This window comes from Alligator sinensis, unplaced genomic scaffold (assembly GCF_000455745.1).
Source record: "Alligator sinensis unplaced genomic scaffold, ASM45574v1 scaffold745_1, whole genome shotgun sequence".
Taxonomy (NCBI): domain Eukaryota; kingdom Metazoa; phylum Chordata; order Crocodylia; family Alligatoridae; genus Alligator; species Alligator sinensis.
The window spans coordinates 831,433-853,199 of record NW_005842119.1 but is presented as its reverse complement, the minus strand read 5'-3'; the positions used below and the strand labels follow the sequence as shown (position 1 = coordinate 853,199).

General features: G+C 40.5%; 1 protein-coding gene across 3 annotated transcripts in view; it reads left to right on the top strand.

Moving 5' to 3' along the window:
• Positions 1-394: 394 nt before the first annotated feature.
• PPARGC1A (PPARG coactivator 1 alpha) overlaps positions 395-21,767 on the top strand; it is an 83,023-nt gene continuing 61,650 nt past the window's right edge. For 2 of the 3 annotated variants that reach the window (XM_025205580.1, XM_025205578.1), the window contains exons 1-2: positions 395-591; positions 5,608-5,787. In XM_025205580.1, coding sequence (XP_025061365.1) covers positions 544-591; positions 5,608-5,787 — 228 coding nt within the window. In that variant the 5' untranslated portion in view covers positions 395-543. The remainder of the gene's footprint in view (positions 592-5,607; positions 5,788-21,767) is intronic. The other variant, XM_025205579.1, reaches the window with a different exon arrangement.

Sequence of the window (21,767 nt, the reverse complement as noted above, 5' to 3'; positions counted from 1 at the left end):
TAACAGTGCTTGTTAGCTAACCTGGCCTGAGTAGTCCACTTGCGAAGGTTCAAAGCAAGGTATTCAGTGAGTACATTTTAGGTCAGATTAGAGTTACTTCACTTTTTTCCTTTATAATAAATACTGCTTTTTGTCTGTTGTTTGTTTTGGAAAAAAAGAAATTAAAAAAAGATTGTAAGGGATTTTAGTTTTTACAATATATGGCAACAGCACAATTTAGGGGGTGTGGCATTAAAATCTGATTTTAATCACAGTGTGGTGCTGAAGACTGAAAGGTCTGAGTGGTTTTTAAAAAGATTTACTTCACTTAAGCCTAGGTCTGCCTCTGAGTGACGTCACTAGTTTTAGCAGCAGCACAAGAAGGCTGGGTGAGTGACAGCCCAGCCTACTTTTTAATAGCTTTGTCATGTGACTGGGAACAGTAGTAAGACAGGTGCCTTCAGTTCACTCTCAGTAAGGGTCTAGTTGCCTGCATGAGTGTATGCTCTGTGTGCGATTGTGGACTGTAGTTTAAAAGCTTTACTGCTGTCATTCAGAAGCTGGATGGCGTGGGACATGTGCAACCAGGACTCTGTATGGAGTGATATAGAGGTGAGCTGTGCCTTATAAACAACGTGAGGATTGTCTTGTGTGCAAACCTTTTAAAGGTATTTTTTTTTAAACAGAATAATTACAAAACTGTGCTAGATATAATACTTTGCAAACAAGTCTGAATCTTATCTTAACTCCAGTAAGTTTGCTATTTTAAGGTTACTCTATGATGCCTTGAGCAAATCAAAGCTTAGCTGCTGTCATCAGTATCTCCTGCAGTTGGAAACTATTTTCATGTGCCTTTGGCTCGCTTTCCAGTCATATGCAATATTTATGCTCTAAGATATTGATATGAATCAGTGTCTGAAGTCTTTCCAGTGGCGTTTAGTGGCCTGGTTGGAAAAATGCCATAGCTATTTATAAGATTAAGATTTTTTTTTAATTTTAAAAAGTTAAAATTATCAATTGGTTTCATGTGCTGATTGCTTTTTCACTATATTCTGTTCAGGATTTTTTCTCATTTAGCAGCTGCACAATTCAGACACACACAGAGAAGGATGAATACCTTGTTGTTTTGTTTTAAATGCCTTTAAAAAAGATTACAGGAAATAAAATGTTGCTTTACTTGTAATTGTTGTATTGGGTGATTGCATTGTAGTTGGTGTCCCGTAGGATAAGGTTTTCAGTTAATTCAAGTAGTTCAACAAATGGTTAAATTCTACTGTACAACAGAGACAACAGGATGAACCATGAGAATAGAGTTTATGCAGGACTGTGAGAGCTGCCGCTGCCGCTGCCGCTGCTTGTGTAAAAATAGACGGCAATACATCAAATCCACAGCTTCTGCTGGCTACAATTCATAAAGGAAAAAAGCAAGCAGTTCTCTCGTAATCTCTGGAGTATAAAGTGAGGCTGAGGATTTCTGCATGTTTGCATTCAGCAAAATGGAGTGTTATCTGAAAGTTCTGGCAACTTGTGAAGCAAGGGAAACTTTCTTTGGATCCCATTGAGATGAATACAAAATACAGACCAGCTCAAAGGAATTAAGCTGTCCCTAGGAGTTTGGAATATGTACTTGAAATGCTCCCCTTAGGCAATAGGAAAAGAAAAAATGTTACATGTGATGCTTTTTAAATGAGATGTTCTGGTGGTGCAGAGATACCCATCTAAAGTAAAATGTTACAGGGTTCTCCCTTCGTATGGTTGCATTTTCCTCTCTAGCGAAGCATGCATCAGATTCTTGACTTTTTCTGTCATGTTTTAAATATTTGGCGCTCACCATTGCTTTCACTGCTTTCTGTTTGCATATTGTAATTGCTCTTATCTTGTTTTGATTTCTTGGTAAAGTGGAATAGATATGGATAATTCATATGTCCTGTAGCTATTATGAGTCAAGGCTGTAAGTGGATGACTTTCTGGCTCCAAAGTCCTAATTGTTTCTGAGTAGCTGGAGTATCCTGTGGGTTGTTGTCTGGCTTGCAGCATGGGTCTCAGCTGCTGTAGCTTCATTTTTCCATCATGTATTATTCCTAATGCTGCTAGTAGCTGATTGAGGAACCAGCTTATATGGAAATATTGAAGATTTATTTTAATCACCAGAGTTCCTTCAGTAATTTCAAGCTAGTAACAGAATAGATAATATGGAGCAATGGGGTTTTTTTTTCTTCCATAGAGAAAAAGGTTTGATCTTCATATTAATTGTGTGGTGGATGGATTAGCTGTTGGTAGAATTTTACCAACTGTCTGCTGCGTTGCACTTTGTGTAGCAACATAGCATGGTGTGTGTGTGCTTCTCTGGCTCTGGGGATCACCTTTACTGATCTAAAATATTACAAACAGCAGGTACTGTAGGCAGCTTTCATTTTTTGAATCATTAATGTTTGCTGTCAACTTAAAATGCATTATACCCTCTTGCACATAATGACAGGATGGCGTGTTGCTTAATAAAGGCCTGCATCACTATAGCTGATCAGCGTCCCCAGTGTTTCACAGTTTAATGAAGGTGATATACAGTAAGGTTGCAAAGACTGATAGAGAGAATCCACATGACACACATTCTGTCAAGTCTGTCATTCTTTCCTGGGTTCATCCCATTTCCTATTTTAAAAAACTCGTTAAAAATAAAACAAAGATGATTTTTGTTAATATAATTAATATGGCACAAGTCCAGTCTCTTTCTTTTAAATTTACCTACAAAGGCAAAAAATGTCTAAAAGGTTAATGGAGAATTATACTTAATTATAATGATTCATTATCATCAGTGCAGTTAAGCTAATTTATTGTTTGCTCCTGAACTGAGAAACAAAAGGAAGTTGGAATGAAATAATGCAAAATAATTAGCCTTTTGAGTTTAGTGACTGCTTTATCCTCTTAAATCGTATTATAAAATTTAGGATATCATTATAAAATAGCTATCATGTGAAATAACTGTTGGAAGAGAGTAAAATGTACTGGAGCAATGCAGGCACACCTGTTACAGATGTATAGGCAAAGAGTAAATATCAACATGTCAGATGAGGACAGTTTTAGGACTTGGACTGTTAAATCTGGCATCCACCAAGGGCCAAATATAAATTAATAACAGGAACACTTGCTTCTAATCTGAGACACATTAGTAGCATTATGCCATATTCAGAAACATTGATTTTATTATCATGTCCACATTGGCAAGAGCATATGTACTTCATTTCAGTGAATACATTTTTAAGTGACATTGCAGTCATTATATACAAATGAAAGTTGCAACAGGCATTTTTTAAATACAGCTGTTTTTATTCCTGCTTTAAAGTGTCCACTGCAAGACTTTAAAATGCATATAATCAAAGACATAACATGTTTAACTAGGTGATGTGGAGACAGAAGCTATTTTTACAAATGAAGGCAGTAACAGATCAGCAGGATAGTTTAGAAGTCTACAGCATCAGTTTTAAACCACTGACCTCTGCAACACAAACCTGGGAATGATGCTGAGAATCTACCTTTTCAGTCAAAAACTAGATTATCCTTTAATGAGATCACAGATTTCATCTGTGCATCTAAAAAGGTCATCTCTGCATTATAAGATTGTTGCTGGAAGGTTATGTCACCATTAGAAAAGGGGGAAGCTTTTAATTTTTTTCTTTGTATTTTTATATGACCAAAATGAAAACCTAGTAAATTTCAGCATCCAAAATATTATCCAAGGGAGGCTTTGGCCTGTTGAAGTTTGGAGTCCTTGTAATAGAATTAAAAGCCAGCAATATTTCAAAGGCTCACCTTGCAACCCCTGAGTTTCTGTGCCTCTTGGCCTATTCCACAAGTATCCCACTAGACCTGTGGAAGTTGTAAGGTAAATTATATATCCCACCAGCTGCACTGAGTCTTTATGCCATTAGATACAAAGTGTTTGCTCATGATTATGCTGCTGCATACAGCCTATGCAGTACAGACTTACCAAGAGTCACAGAAATGAAATATCTCAATGAGATTTATCTTATTCCAGGCTGCCTTCAGCAGCTCTATTTTATATGATTGTGAAAGGTGGTACTTTCAAGAGTGACGTAGCAAACATGGAGTAAACCACATCCTGGGTTCTTGTCCTGTAAACACCTCACTGGATGGTGGTACTTCTTGGAGTGCTTTCAATACAAATAGAAATTAGGAAATCATTCAAACTACCCAATCAGCTGACTGTAGTCCGTAAGTACTTGGTGTCTAGATTTTCTGTTTGGTCCATCCTTAACATTAGCACAAGTTGACAAAGCCACAAATAACTGGTTGAAAGTGGTAGTAAGAACTTCACTCTTGACTGGCATTGTTATAACAACTTAGTTGCCGGATAGTGAAGTGGTTTTTAACTACTTAATTATTGATGCAGCTTCTAAATAGAGGAGTCCAATGCCTTTTTTGTTGCAAACATGGAACTTCAAAGAAGGTCTACAAGAGCACATGGTGGAGCAATGGAAGTACCTGCTGCAGTAACACATTGACTACTGAGTGGGGGATACCAAGTAGGGCCATGGTAACACTGAAGTGGTGGGCTTCAGTTTTTTATATTTTATGACTTCTTCCACGTCTTGTTACACATTTTCTACAATTAGGAAGTAGTTCGGGTAGCATTTTAATATTGTTGTGCTACCAGGGAAGCATAATATAAAAATACATATTTTAGCTGAATTGATATGTAAATGACTGTTAATGATTTATGAAAGAAAACCAATTATGGATTTATAGTAATGAAATCAGTGTTGTTTTTATATAAATAGATATGAAATTCATCCCAGTAAAGAGAGCCTGTGCAGTTTAAACCCCACTTAATCTTTTCAAGTTCTGAGATGCAGTGTCGTACTAGCCTCTACTCTAGGGTTGGTCAAAGGAAAATTCCCTTTTAGTACATCTAATAAAGCCACTGCTAGCAGACTCTGAGGACTGAGGAAATTTGAGCAGCTTTGTTAAGTGGGTACAGAGATTTATGTCCTGGTTAGGAAGGCACAAGATCTCAGGAGATTTGGGGAAGTGCACAGAGCAGTATCTGCTGCTGCATCCTTCAGTGGTGTGTAGCATATATATGATGGCCACTAGTTTGGGACAGAGCTGGGGAGCTGAGTTTCCACAACTTTCTTTAAAGAATTGGCTGGTGTAGCTGCAGAGTGCAATAGATTCCGAACATCATGTGGATTGGGAAGGATGTGCAACAGATTGACCAGTGGATACCTGCCTAGCTATACTAGTTTCTTTCTACTGACTGAGACAAGAGAGAGAGAGGGCTACATCTTGGCCTTGTCTGCTGGGATTACTAATTTTGCAAATACTAGGGTCTCCAGTGAATATAAGGAATTGGGTAGTAGTTGGTTATTGCTGAAGGGTGTGATGGAGAATATAACTTACACCCTCATCAGCTGCCCATCCCTACCTCAACTTTGCTTACCTCTGCTGGATTAGTTATAATTGAATGTTTGGTGTTTCTTTCAGAAAGTAAACTCGAATGACCTTCTTTATGGAACAAGTGACTTGAGGTTTAATTCTCATCACATGCTACTGTGGTTAATAAATTCTTGTAATTAATGAAACTGCGTGTTTCTATGTTTCTTCCTGCAGTGTGCTGCTCTGGTTGGTGAAGACCAGCCTCTTTGCCCAGATCTCCCAGAACTTGACCTCTCCGAACTAGATGTGAATGATTTGGATGCAGACAGCTTTCTGGGTGGACTCAAGTGGTACAGCGACCAATCAGAAGTTATTTCCAATCAGTACAACAATGAATCATCAAATATATTTGAGGTAAGGGAAGCCTGTACAAGAGTACATTTCAGATGACTTCGTGTTTCTACCAGGTGGATGACTGTCTTGTGTATGAAGAAGAGTCAGTAGATGTTGAAGCTCAACTATGACATCTGGTGTGGCCTCTAACTGATGCTTTTAATCCTTGTGATCCAAAGCAGACCTATGATCTGGAGAGAGAAAATCTTGGAAAGAATAAAACAGAAATTTGATATTTGAAATGAAAGGGACCAGGGTATGTTACACTATGGCGTAACACTGAGCTATTTCAAAATAGTCAGTTACAAAGGAAAAATAAAAGTTAAAACCTGTTTGTCATCTCCATTCACATTCCTCAGAAAGAAACAAAGTGGAATACAGTATCTAGTGATGGATCATTAAGGTTTATACCTTATTTCACCTGGAGGCTCCAGTTGGGGCCTTATTACACAATGAAATGTGTACTCACTTAACAAAACAACCTCACAATGTAAGTACAAAATGAGACAGATTGGGGGAGAGCATAAGGTAACAGTGAGATTATTATGATTTTGCTTCACAAGCAACAGTACGAGCATATTAGATAGATAGTCACTTGGGGTGTTTTATAGACATCATGGCTGTGGGCAATTTAAAGTCAGAGTTGAAGGGTTTTAGGAGAGATTTAAATACTCTCTTTAAAATACTGCCTTGAGAATCAAGGTATATAATGGGTACTTCAGACCCTTATATCCCCACCCCCACCCCTCTCGTTTTCTGGTAAGAGCTCAAGATTCTCCACTCTGTAATTATGGGACTACCATGCCTCTTTTGAACTGTAAGGTTTTTCCTTCTAGGTGGTAATAAATACAATTGGTCCCTCTCTTGCTGGGAAATTGGGCAATAAATTGATTAGCTGGCAGGAAGATCTTGTGCAATGATAAGCTATCACCCCGTCACCCCTACCTTCCAGATCAGATGCATGGAAGTACTCCTGGTCCACTTCTCTGGGAAGTCCCCAAATTAAGCAATAGTATATTCGAGAGCTACTCAATATGAACTGTTAAAATACAGTAAAAAGCACTTAAAGGTGAAATGTATCTGGTTAGGAAAATTTAGGCCAAATTCTTCCCATGTACACAGGTATAAATGTAGTCAATGAAGTTTCTCTGGACTGACAGTCATGTGGTTGAGAACAGAGACAGGCCCTCTGAACCTAATATGTCTAGCACTCATAGTACTGTAACTTAGGACTATTTCCCTGGAGTTATCCTGGTATGAAACTAGTGTATATAAGAGCAAAAGCAGATCTTCCATCTCCAAAAGAAAATAGGGAAATTTGAAGCATTCAATATTATATTTTGAGAGGCTTCAAAAAGCTGTACTTGAATTTCAGTCATAGTAACCAAGTCTCACATCACCACTGGACTGCTCGATTTGGAACTTTTATAGGATCAGGAGCTAATATGTTTGTAGCCAATGTCTGAATATTGTTGGGTAAGGAAAAGTTTTTTAGCTAGAACTCATGCTCAAAAGAGGAGCATATTCTCCCTAAATTCTTGACCTCCTTCCTTGGGCAGGGTAAAATCAGCAAAGAATTTAGATCTATGAAAATTAAGGTCCTGATTCTGTGAGGTACATGAGCTTATGCCAAACTATAAGCATATGAGTTATCCTAGTAAGGGGATTACTTAAAGTGATTCAGTGCTTAAATTTATATAAGATAGAGCTGTCCTTTCTTGTGTGAGTTGATCATATTCCTGAAGATCAAAAAAAACCCCCCAAAAACTCTGATTTGCTGCTTAGCTATAAAATGACATTGGCTCTTATTGTGGTGATTAATATTAGGGTGTGCAGCAATAGTGTTCAACAAACAGCGCTACATGAAATGCATCTGGGCGTTTGTATCAAGTGCATCAAGGCAAAAACTGTTGTGTAGGAAACCATGACTTGATAGTGAAATATATTACATCTTTCTTACTGGGAAATTCTGCTGTTGTTTTCACAAATGCTCAGATTTCATGGAGTTCACTGACTTCAAATACTTAGTGATTGCATCTACATGTGTGCTTTACTGCAGTGTTGACTAATTAACTCTGCAGTAAAGTGTCACCATCTACACATGTTGGTTTTAGAGTGCCGTAAATTAATTAACTCTGCTGTAAGATAGTACTGTCACATTGGGTCACTGTTAGGGACAATACTGTCTTACAGTGGAGTACTTGCATGCACTGAAATGCACATGTAGATGGTGACAGGGGCTGGTTGGAGCATGAGAGTGCTAAAAGTGCAGTTATGTGAGTATACATTGTCTTGTGTCCCTGCCACTTAGTTCTGCACATTAGCACCCTCGTGCCCCAGCCAGCCCCTCCACTATCCGACACTGCCACCCAGAGCCTGGGGCTGATCCCCTATGTCCCCTGCCAGCCTGCTGCTGCTCTGTCCTGACTCAAACTGCTGTGGTCCCAGGCACACGTGTAGATGTTGCACCCAGGAGCAGCTGACTCTGGTGCAAACTGTGCTGGAGTTTATCATAGTGTCTTCATGGAATGTGTAGATGCACCCATTGAACCATTTTAACATAGGCCACAGTTTGGTCCAGAGAATACTTGCTTTCAGGAGCATGTTATTCTCTAATGACACTTTGCAATAAGACAACACTAGATATTAGTTCATATTGTGGCTTTTATGTTACAGCCACATTAGGGAGGCGTCCTACGCCATGGGTTAGCAGGTAGTTTACTAAGAGAGTGCATATCAAGCATGAAATCACAGACCTTTAAGATGAATAGACTGGCTCCAACAATGGGCTGTAGCTGGTAACAGACATCAGACAAAGGCAGAACCATGACATGTCCCAGCAGACCTCTTTTATGATGTCAAGGGCTGTTGGCACTAAAAACCTTTCCCACCTAACTTTTAGATATGACAGTCACAGAATTCTTGCTGTCCATATGAGGAGGTTCAGTTGTCTTTTCACCTCATTGCACATGTGTTCCTGCCCATGTAGATTGTGGCCCACTGTGTATAGAACATGCAATTCAGCTGTGTACATGCAATTCAGCTTGTGAAGACTGGATTGGCTTAAGGCTACTAACATTGAATATCTTGGTAACGTTAATCATTTCCATCCTTACCTATCTTTGTCATCATTTTGCTTCTAGGAAGAGTGAAATAAAGTTGTATATCCAATTGTAATTCCACATTCTGCAAGTATACATGTAGCTCTATGTCTGGTTCCTTCAGACTCTTAACATGGCACCTGGGGGACTGTTCAAGAATAATACAACATATGTTCTTTTTCTGAAGATTATCTCTAAAATGCCCTGAGATGAATTAGTTGTGGTAGTTCACAGAACTCTGCCCAGTCTCCTACTTGATAATCTCTGGATTTTTGTTCATATTTCAAGCCTTTATTTTTAAACAAGACAGCATTTTATCTTGGTCATCCTGGAGTTGTGTAGCTTGTAAACCTCAAACTTATAACTGAGAGCTGATACAGAAACTTGAAATATGCTCCAGTTATTTTCAAAACAAAATAGCAACAAATGCAAGCATTACCACAATAAACAAAAATGTAATCGTATTCCTGATGCTACAGAAACATAGAAAAAATAGAGCAGGAGGGGACCTCAGAGGGTCTTTTCATCCAAACCCGTGGTCTAAATAAGAGCCAAAGTTTTCAGAAAGGGTTCTTGAAGTTTGAGGTACCTGAATGTTTTAAGTGTCCAACTTGAGGCCTCTTTAAATAGTTTTATATTATAGAAGGTGAGTGCGAAATCCGTTCCGAAAATCAGATCTCTTTAAGATGTGTGAATCTATGTACCCACAAGCTCAATCATACCAAAGGCATTTCCCCTGAAAATATCAGTATGTCTGAAATTTGTGTACAATAGAGATTATTAATAATTGTAATAGTGTCTAGGGACTAACTAAAAACAAGGCACCCTGTGGTAGACACTGTATAAACAGAGTAGGAGACAGTCTCAATCCTGAAGAGTTTCCTATCTAAATATGATGAAATGATACAGTCATCTATATAGTGGGGTTTATTTGATTCATCAGTGCTTTACTCTACTTTTATACCAGGGTAGATTAAGTTACTTTTTGTTTTTTCCCCCTACATGGATGCTTGTGTTCCTTATCCATGTGTGTGACTCTGCATGCTAAAAACTAAGTTCTTTTTCTATTCAGAGCTTGGCAACCTCTGATTTATTTTTAAATTTTTTGCTCACTTTTTTTTTCTCTTTTTGCACACAATTCTGTCCATTTGAAATGTATGCTAAGAGAGCCTTTACCCCTCAGGGCACTGTCTATTGACATAGGCTTGTGCAAGTAAATAGTTAACAAGCTACACAAGACCAGTTATATAGCTGCCTTTCTTCATCATTCACTTTCATGATTTCCTTTTGTAAAGGAATCAGACCTTAAAAATTATATTTGTAGAAAACTGATTCAGCTGCCTTTTTTAAAAAATATGAAAATGTTTTCAACTCTTAAAGTCAGTGCTATGTGAAATGTGGAGACCTGTAGACCTTTAGGTAATATAAATTAGAAGGCATTTTTGTGTTCTTCCTTTGGAGATGAAAATTATTACCTCCTGAGGTGTTCTTCAAATATATTGTACTCTATTATATAAGGCTAGTCATATTTAAAATTATTTATGAGCAGTGCACAGCGTTTGCAGAGGTTAAGCATATACAGTAGATACGTATATATTGCCTGCACAATTCACAAATAGATCAATGGATGTAATCTGAAATGAGAAAGTGTGGTCTATAGGCTGATAGGCAATAGCCAATTAAAGTCTAATTGAGCTATGTAGTATTATAAAGAATTTGCAAGTTCAGTGTTCTAATATCTGAAAGAACATTTTTCACCTTAAACAGATTTAGAAAGGCCTGAATTGCTTGTTCTGCTCTGGATTTAATTCCACTTTTAAAATTATATATAGTCTAGAATTGCTCAGTTTGTTTGTTTGTTTGTTTGTTTTTATTTTTAATTGTTCATCATAGGCATGTTCCAATTTACTTTCAGGACTGTGCTGGGGTGATGTATATTTGGAAAGCTGAATAGGCTACTGTGTTTCACTGGTGACTGCCAAAAGTACTGTGTTACAAGCAATGAGAATGAGGGACGGAATGAGATCCACAATGGAATGCAGACTCTTTATTCTTGGCAAAGGGGAAATATATGAAGATAAATGGCTCCTTATCCAGTTGGAATGGTTTGAATCAAGAAGATGATGTAGGCTTTTAACATCATCAGGGTAATTTGCATTAGTTCAGATTATAAACTCTAATAATCTGTGGTGCTGCCAGTCCCTTTTACTACCGCAAGTTATTCATTCAAGGTTTGCAGCCAGATTGATTAATGAATTACCAGATCTTGCGTAAAATGACTTTTAAACAACCACCAATGTTTTCTTTGCCAGTCTTGTGACTGGTGTTAATGGGTTTCCAGGGGACTGAACCTCTATAGATTTTTCTGAACTGGCCTCTTCCAGCATTTTTTCCACTTTTTAATTTTCTTCAAAACTAGTAGCCCAGGGCAGGCAGTTCAAGGAGATATAATCTTGGGGAAAAAAAGACATAGTAGTCAAATCCTTGATGGCTGATGCCCTTCAGTGCCAAATCAGCATGATTTATCATAGCCATCTATTCAGCACAACAGAGTCTAGAGGTGAGCTGCATGGTGTACCTCACACAATATGCATAACTAGAGCTCTGAACTTTGAAGGAAAGCCTCAGAGCTATTTGCAAAGTGCTGGTGCTTAGTGAATACTAAATTACATTTAGGAAATAGTCTACTGCTACCAGTTATACTTCATTTTTATTCTTGACACAGACACCTAAATCAGAGAACAGTAACATTTCAGAGATTATGGAAGCAGTTTGGGTATGTTCCAACACTATAATAGGATCAGAATTTTAAGGCCTTTTTTATTATTACCAATAGTCACTTAGTTTCTACTGCAGTGTACTTTGTAGGGAATTACAGCTTTTACTAAAAAGATTAAAATGCTATTATGCAAATGATTGCAGTATGTTATTATGTTTACAAATTAACATCCATGGCTCAACACACAAATTAACTAACTATTCCATCTATATTATTAAGGATTTAATAAAGTAACTGTTGATAAAAATGGGGAGCTCAGAACTGTTAATAGGAACTGATTGTGATTTAACATAGAACTTAAACATTGTGTTTAATGTTCTAGATGGTATAATGGCAGAATAAAGCTTATCAAAGTGCTTAAAAGAATTGAGATTGTGTGAACAGCATAGCAGCCTGTCTGAGGCCTTAGTGAGCTCTGGACAATAGCGTATACTGAGCAACATATCAGTAAATCTGAGGGTAAAGTGAGCGCTGTCTTATACCAATATATAGTTTATTGTATTAATAGGTTGTTTACTCCAAGTATAACTAATATATGTTAAATGCTGAATATACGGTATGCATATCCAGATTACTTAGCAACTTACGCCTCCAAAATGTTTCTCATAATGAAATTTTGCTATGGCAAATGGAGTTTCACTGCAGAGAGTATCACTGTACAACAAAAGAGGGGAAGGGTGAGTTCAGACTGAGATGGCTTTACAAACAGGGCTGCAAATTGCTATTCCTAGCAGTTCATAAGAAATCATAAAAACAAGCAGATAAGAGCCACCAAGGTCCTAGAGAAATGAATGTACAGTATGTGGTTACAGGGTAGATTTAGTAGAGGAACAGACAACAAAGTAGGTTTAATACAACAATAAACATAAAAGGCAGAAGATGCAGATTTGGGATAGAAAACTTTATAAGAACAATAAAAGATAACAGTGCTATAATAAAAAAGCATTCTGAGCTAGGAGAAAGACCCTCCTCCATTCCAATGGAGAAGAACAGAGAATACACAGCGAAAAGCAAGAGTTTTACATTGGTGATAATACAGGAGTCAAATTCCTTTTGCAAAGATGTTTTCTTTTGCAAATGTCCTTGTCTTGGGTTGTATACTGCCAGTGGGGCCAGTCTTTTTGGCAGGTGTGCCACAAATAAAGCAGTGCACCCTCCCCAAGTGTCACTATGATCACCTCTCCCTGCCATATCTGCTGCTCCACTTCCTCCTCCCCACCTTGTGCTCCCTGCTGATCTGCTGCTCTTCTTTCCATTCCATGCCCTATCAGCTACCCTGCTGCCTGCCTCCTCCCTAATCTGCCGTGTGCCAGACACACAGAGGCTGCCCATGCCACTTGTGGCACCCGTGCTGTAGGTTGACCACCCCTAGTTATAGGAATGAGATTGATACATAGTACAATATATCTTTCAAGCCCTGAGTCCACAAATTTGGAGGGTCTTTGCAAGAACATTATAACTTTCTGGAAGTCCTTTGTAAATTATAATCCACCACAAACTTTCCTGGCATTTAAAAACTCTCAAGCAGTAAGTGCAATTTATTTTGTTCAAAGCAGCTACTATGTTGTTGGGAAGAGTTTATGCAAATTTTCTATATCTAGCTTTAGCAAGGTGTGTTGTTTCTCCAACTCTCTTTCCCAATTGGACAAATGGTGCTGTTTTGTACTAGTCCAAATTTGTCTCTGTTAATGTGAGCCCTTGCAAATTGGTGGAAATCTTCAGGCAAAAAGAACTCCTGAACAAACAAAACAACGTTGCTTTGAGAGCTTATTGTTTGATGGCTTAATGGCCTCATACCATTCTCAGGCAAAGAAGAAAGTGCAAATGATCTCCTGCACAGCTCTTCTCTGCAGCCATTTCACTGCATTTGCCAATGCTTCACCCAAAGTGGCCAAGGTTTAAAGAATATCTTTAAGCCTATCAAAGTACATGTACAGGTACCACCGTATCTTTACTCATCTTATTGCACATCATTTTTCAGCTCATTGCACATCATTTTTACATGAGGGAAAAGTAGTAAAATAATTATATCAGAGGCCAAAGTCTTGGCCCATGTTAAAAGAGGCTCTTAAGGACACTGTGTTACACTCTGTTCCTACCAGTCACATATCTAAATACAAACTTGTGTCAGCTGCCATACAGACAAAAATGTAATAGCCTCCTTTCACATAGGTCATCTTAAATCCATTTTGGTCACAGTCACACTGCACATCTGTTTTAGTGAGATGCAGCTTCTTAAGGTGGCATTTGGACTTCATAAGCACACAAACAACCGAGCTATAAATTGCCACTGCTGGAGTTATTTTGAATAAGTGTATACTGTTTCATATTTATAATGGCAAGGCTTCATAATATTCACAGTGAATATATAACACAGATCAGTTCAACAAGCATGAAATTGTATGTTGTCAACTTGTCACATAAATAGAGCCATATTCTGGCTTACAATAATGTTGAACTAAACATTTTTTCCCTAGAATTGCAGGAAAGGGTCACAAAAAGTGGGAAGGTAGCACTTCCTATTGTTAGAAAAAATTGTCATTGCTGTTGGTGAATAAATATTTCTGTGTGAATTTTTTTCTTTTCCTCCCCATTTGCTAAAAGAAAAAAGTTTGCTTTAGTTAGACAAATGCTAATTGGCTGAACTATTACATTTCTTTTTCCCCAATGGTTTTATTTCTAGTGTGTCTTTTTTTAATGTTGCTATTTTTGTACTGCACATCAGTGCTAATTGCTATTAAATGGTCCAACTTAACCCTGGCATGCACTCTCCTTCCTCTTCCTCCTCCTCCATCCCACTTAACATTAACTTAAGCCCATGCTAGGAGGAGAAAAATCAAAGCTAGACTTAATATAGGGCTTTTTTTACTTTGTACCACTAAACTATTGTGTGTGTGATGAAAGGGTTTGCTGAGAGCAAAATTGAATAAGAAAAAAAGTTTGGTGTTGGCTTTATACATTGCAAAACAAAAAAAATGCAAGCCTTCTTTAAAGATTGTAATAAATCCATATAAAATATATTTTAAATTAAACCTTAGTTGTACAGAATATGTAAGAGCTTATTTTCAGATATGCCTAAAACACAGAATTCCAAGTGAAGTCAGAGTTGCGAGTAAGCCGTATCTGATTTTCAGCCTCCGGTTTCCACTTGTGCATGTATTGTTTTCAGCAAGACTGTATGCAAGCATGAGTACTAGTACCCATGCTTTCAAGTGGCAGCTTTTAACACGTGAACATGAAAGCCTGGTTTTAAGCCCTAAATTTGAACCTTGCCCTTGAACTGCCATCTAGGACCGAGCAGAAGGGTCAAATTTACATTATGTAAAATATATGTCATAAAACGTTTGTTTGTCAGTAAAAGGTTTGCAGTAAAAAAAAAAATATTTTCTTGGGTTCACAACCCCACTGGAAAGGTTAAAATTTGCATACACAAAAACCTATTAAGATCACTTGTATGTACATCAATAAAAAGTAGCTTTAGCTATCACAAGAAGTCAGGCTGCACAGAGTTTAACAAATATAGCTTGGAATACTTTTTATGTCTTCTGACACTAAAGACTACCAGTCTTATTTCCTAATAAGTAATGAGATGGTAATTAGCAGTTTATGATAGTGCTGAGCCTGTATGGCCAATCTTACTTTTTTTTTAATTTCTGTGAGCTTAGTCATTGTGCTTCTTTCTAAAAGCACAAAACCAGATTTTGGTTTTGTTTTAGATTCGTGCCCTTTGGACCATACTTTTTTCTGTCTTTCTTTGTTTCTTTCTTTATTTCTTTCTTTTTCGCACAGAGGCTGGTCCCATGAGTGGAGCTTCTAGGTATTATGAAAACAGTATTACAAAAATTAGTAAGACTAGAGTCCTTTCTATGAGGAAACCCTTATAGCTTTGTGCTTCTGCGGTTATTCTGCTTGTTGATTTATTTTTTTTACACCACCAACAGCTTCTCTGAACTATAACTATCAGGTTCATCACACACAACCTGGAAGGGCTGATTATTATCAACCACATCTCACAGAGTTAGGTATGTGGAGCTGATTCTGATGGACCACCATCTTTGGCCTGAGAATAGCCCCAGAGAATTCCCCTTATCTGTACATTTTTCTCTTAGCGGCAAATATTTTTTGCAGTTAAACTTCTGCAGAGACTCCTTCACGCCATGTATTCATGAGAGATGAACAAAGAATGGAATTAGTCTATAGGCCTTCCCTGTGTGTGATCTGTTTAATCTGAAAGGGGAAAAAGCAGGTGAAAAAATGTTTCCTGGTCTTCAAGATGACTTTTTTTTTTTTTTAATGAAATGATAACCAGCATGTGGAGAAGCTTTTTGGCCAGGAGGGCATCCAACTTCCCAGGTGAGTTGGTAAGGGAACTCCCCTGTCGGTTCTGTCAGAGGAGGGTAAGCAGAATCCTGAGATGAAATGAAAACGACTCCCAGATGGACTGAACTCCGAGAAGGAAATAGTTTGCTGCCTTCCTAAACTGCAGAATCACAAGAGCTAAGTGCGTCTTCACAAGTTTGCCTCTGAAACATCTTTGGTGAAGCAATAGCCACAACCAGGATCTTAACTTTGGTGAAGATTCTGGGAGCTTATGCAAGTCTGTTAAGCAGTTATTGAAAATGATCTTGGCTCAAAGTAGAAAACATGATGGCATAATAGGTTCCTTCCTGTTACCCTCAAGTGTTTCCAGGCTCCACTGCTGGTATGCTGACAATGTTCTTCATTTTCATTTTTTTGTAGGTCTTAAATATTTTGATACAATATAGATGTAAAGCAGAAAAGAGACCCCCACCCACCTTATTTCTCAAGTATCAGAAATAATAAAGAATGAATAAATAAAACAATCTGCACCCTTAAGTCTGTTTTATGGAATATAATATATTTTAAGACCTGACCCATTGCTTCTCCCTCCTCTCTGCCTGTTAACAAATGGGAGACAGGGCAAATCTCTGGGAGCAATGAGGAGAATGGCATTTTGTAGACGGTTCTGAGGAGATCAGAGAATACCCAGGCATCCTATTACAAAAGGAAGAATGATTTCTGTCCTTCTAGGCAGTCGATTCCCGGGGCATGATAGACTGTTGTTCCTTTACATCTTTACTAGTACTTTGGGCAGGTTTTACACTCTGGCTCCCTGGGGCTCTTACCATAGCACTTTTGGGTTTTGCTTTATGTTTTGCTTTATGTTTAGCAAGGTGCTGAGCAATTTCAGCGTGGGAAAGATAATAAAAAAGCTTCTTCAGGGTTTGGCAGGGACTGAAAATCTTAATACCAAACTTTGCCACCAAGAATGTCCTCCTTTAAAAGGCTGGTGATCAGTTTTTCTGCCTGGCTTGAAACTTCTTGGGCTTTGGCCTTAAGTAATGAGCATGGATCCCAGTTTTCTCAAAAATCTCTGATAAAAATCGCACATTCTCTGATTAAAACCCCCAAAATCTGCAATTAAAATGAAATGCCACTATATATACACATACTCCATGCACAGATCTGGGGGCATGTGCCACCCCCAAGTCCTCCCAGGAGTGTGCTCAGTGGCAGGGAGTCAACTCCTTCCCCAACTCCCTAGATGAGTCACCCGCATCCCCATCCCTGTCCCTGCTGGCACCCTGTGGCTACACATTCCGGCCCTGAGCCCCAAGCCCCACGGACCACCCAGCTGGACAGCAGCCCTAGTCCTGCCCAACTCAACACTCAACAAAATATCGTTTAATTTATATCACTGTTCAGTTATATGGATTATACAGACCAGTGATTCTCAACCAGGGACCCATAGTGCTGTGGAGTGTTTCAAGATCCTTTCAAGGGTGCCATGCAGTGTTAGCACTGCTAGGTGTGCAAACATGATTTACAAGGTAAACCAAGAGATTTCAATTGGAATTCATGGTGGTAAAAACATTTCAGCCTACTGTGTTTTTTCTGAGTTCTTTGCAACAAAATAATTGCTGTATTATTTTTCTGTAATCAAAAAATAAGTGAAAACTATAGGCTGGCATTTTCTGAGGGGTGCTTTGAGTCCAAAAAGGTTGAGAACCACTGATATGGTGCTTGATTTTGCTTATACAAGTGGTCTCTGAATGTTCTAATCTGAGATTTTGGGTGTTTATATTATAGCACATGAAAATTTTGGATAGGTTGCTCTGCGATCCTTTGAGAATGTAGGTGTAAATGTATTTTACCTTGTTTTCTCCCTTTATAAATGATACCATCCGTAGCCAGACAAATGCATACTTCACTGGGATAGCCTCAATTATCGTGCTCATTTCTGTAAGCTAGCAAATCTCTGGTGGATGGACTAGTGAGATATATGCCACTCTGCTTTAGTAACTAGAAAGCTATGTGTGTCGCTGTTGAGCATGACACACCTCTGGCTTGAAGTGCCCTTGTAAGGCATTTCATTAGTTCACCTGGGGGGGTGGTCGATAAGCAGATCAAAGTGGATTGTGAAGGATGGGGTCTGGGACGCTATTTAGAGCAGATTCTAGAAACTTTGAAAAATTTCCTTTTCCTTTTTTGGTTTTGCTTACATTTTCCCATCAGGAATATGTAGAAGTGGAAAAAAATCCACGAGCATAGATCTCTGCTCCCCTCACTACTTTTACTAATGTAAAAATTTTAGGCAAAATGTTGTCACTCTGGATGTCTCTGGAGAAAAGCCAAAATGTGTTGGTTTCCTTCTGGGTGTGAAAATGTTATACAGTTTTAACCTCACAGAGCTTTTCATCTGCAAATGACATCCCTTTCCAGCTAAAGGGTGTCGAACTGATTTTGCTTATACATGGTGGAAGTATTTCCACGTCTTGTAATTTCTTTGCTGTTGTATGAAAGGTCAGTTCAAGTGTCTTCGGAGACCAAGTCTCCCATTTACAACAGGAAATCTCTTGGGTAGAGAGGATAACATTACAAAACAGAGGATAACATTACAAAACATCTCTGCTGCCTCTGGCACAGACCGGCAGCTCCTATCATGATACTCTCACAGCACCTTATTACCAACGTTTTCTTTAAATCCAGTCTGAAGCTGCAGTTACCAGTTTCAGATAGGTGAAGACCATCTGGGTAAAATAACCCTGTATGAGGCTATAGCTGAACCCTGGAGGGGGCTCTTGTTAGTTTATCATCTTTTCCTTTTCTGATTACATAACTTGAGTGTGGACTCATGGAAGAGCTCCCAAGAGATCCCAGGAGCCCTTAGTTAAAATTCTGCCAACAAACGGATGAAAAATGCAGATGGCTTCACTGTGTTTGATATTTCTAAATCATCTATAATACATAATGATTTGTGCGAGCTCTTTGTTGAAATTGTGGCTGCACATTCGGGCATGGAATTAAGGCAGGGCTTTTTAGATATACCTGGGCTATTGAACATGCTAGCTCACAGGCTGGTCTCTGTGTGGTACATCATAGTGCTGTGCAGAGATATGCAGAGCTTGCTCAGGGTGTGCTAGCTCCAGAACCTAAAATAGCAGTCACATTAGTGTGGCATTGTGCCCTGGCTAATAAGCCCTGCTTCTCAGCAGTTAAGTTCAGGCATAAATGCCACACTTACAGTTGCACACCTGGTATAACACAGAGCTAGTCTGGGAATTTCTGACTGCCATTGGTTTATTCTGTGTGGATATGCCCTTAATTTCCACCCACTCCATGCTGTTCTCCCATCTGAGCCCTCCAGCCCAGGCCCCAACCAGCACAAGCAACTTCTGGCAGGACTGTTCCCCATGCTTCTCTGCTCCCCTCCCCTCCAGCAGGAGCTGCCTAGCTGAAGCATTTCCTTGGCTGCCCGGAGTGGTGCAGCAGGGGTAGGAGCAACAGGAGGAGCTGGCACCGCTGGAGGCCAGGGGAGCAGAGCAGCACCCAGCTGGCTGTAGCCGCATGGGGAATAGCCCCTCCAGAAGCCGTGTGCCCCGGCCAAGGCCCAGGTCAGTGAAGCTGTTCTGCTCCCCTCACCTCCAACTGTAGCTACTCCTTCTGCATCTGTCCCCACTGCTCCGCTCTGAGCAGGAGGAGGGGGAGGGAAAGTGGGGTGCACAGCCAGTCAGCTCCTGCATCGGTGCGCAGGGCTCCACTTCCGCTTCACCAACCTGGGGTGTTTTAGCAGGAACAGAAGGAGGAGCCACAGCTGCAGTGAAGGGGAGCAGAACTGCCATGCCGGCCTGGGCCCTGGCTAGCATGTGCAGCTTCTAGTGGGGCTGTTCCCAGTGCAGCTTCAGCTGTCCGATGCTGCAGTACTCCCCGTTAGGGCTGCGCAAAGGTTTGGATGGTGATTCAATTCGGAGGAGATTCAGCCCATTTGGTGGCTGAATCTCCAAAACTGAATTGAATCAGGGGACCAATTAAAAGGTTTGAATCGATTCAAAGCTCTCCAAATCTTCAGAAAAGATTTGGAGAGCTTTGATTTGGGCAGTCCCCGGTGGCTGCAGCAGGGAGCTGCAGCCAACTCTGAGCTGGTAAGCACTAGGGGCAGAGGAAGAGGAGCTGGGGGAGGGGACCATGGGGGGATCCCTGCCAGCCACCCTGATCCCTGCCTGCCCCAGCTCCGGCCCTTTAAGAAAAAGCCCTGGTGCTGCTGGGGGGGGCCTCACACTGCCACCTGCTGCCCCAACGCTGCATGGGAGGCTCTGCCACAAACCCCCTGACCACCCCCTTGCTCCCCCAGCCCCCTCACAAGTGCACGGAGAGTCCCGAGACTTTTCTTGGGTTTTTTTTTTCTTAAAGGGCCAGAGCTGCAGCATGCAGCATGCAGCACAGCCAATGGGAGGGGGGCCTGGGGGAGTGAGGGGGGCATCGGGGGGCTCGTGCAGAGCCCCCCATGGAGTGTGGGGCAGTGGGGGGAGGCAAGGATCGCCCCCTGCCCGGCAGCACCTGCTGAGTCGTGGCCTCCTTTTTGCAAAGTGTCGGGAGCTGGGGCCGGCCGGGGCAGCCATTGCTGGGCTTGGGGGGATGGGCCTGGCTGATTCAGAGATTCGGCACCAGCCAAATCTCCAAATCAGATTCAGCTGAATCGATTCGGGACAGTTATTTGAATCACTGAATCTAATCACTGTCCCCTAATCAGCAGAATCGGAAGCGAATACTAGCCACTTTGCACAGGTCTCCTCCCCGTGCCTCCAGCAGCAGTTCCTCCTGCTTCTGCGCCTGCTGCACCACTCCAGGCAGGTGGGGGAAGCTTCAGTTGGGTGGCACCTGCTAGAGGCCTTCCTCTATAGCCATGCCCGTGCCTCCCTGATCTCCTTTCCTATAATCTAGGCCTCAATACCTATATTTTCAGAACTTCAAGTCTGTATATACCTTTAATTATCCTTGAGCCCCTTGGTCCTGGTCTCACTCCTCTAGAGCTGTGGTCCTGGCTGCCCTTTTCAGGTGCTGGGTCCCCAATCCTATCTCCACTATCCTTGAGTGATGGGCGCTAGGCACTGTCTGTGTCCTTTGTGGATGTTGGGACCCTGGTCCTGTCTCTGTCCATCATGGATACTGGGTCCCTGACCCTGATGCTCACTCTCTTACCCTCTCTGGCATAGCTGGAACTTCCCTCTTTCCTAATTAGTCCCAATCTGGTCCACCAGTAACAACCTCACATAAGCCCTTAGGCTATAACTAAATTCTTAGCCCACTGGTTCTGTAATAAACCTGTATTCATCCGGAGTCCTAATCCCCTTCCAGCCCTCAGCCCCTTGCTGTCTTCAGGCATTGCAGGATCTCAGTCTCTCAGCAACAGGCATCTTACTGCAGAGTTCTTGCTCCTTTGGCCTGTACGGCCAGACTGACTACCCTGGGCTCAGGCGCTGGTTTATATGCCACTCAAGGCCTGCCTTCTTCCGGTCAGGAGACTTGCTAGCCCTGGCACAGCTGTCTCTTTCATTCTAATGTGTAGCTAGTTGTTACTACCCTAGCTACTATAGCAGTGCCTCTGTTGCTTTAGCAGTATTTTCTGTCCTATTGTACTATTGCTGTGCAATTAACACAGCAATAGGCACTTCCAGCTTCTGGCCTCTGCCTGCCTATCTCTTTGCAGCTAGCCCTTATTTGTCTTCCTAAGCACTGTTTGCTACTATTTTTCACTCTGTAAGTAACAGGACCCATAGGCTCCATGTTAAAGGCTCCCAGAACTGGATCATACTAGCATA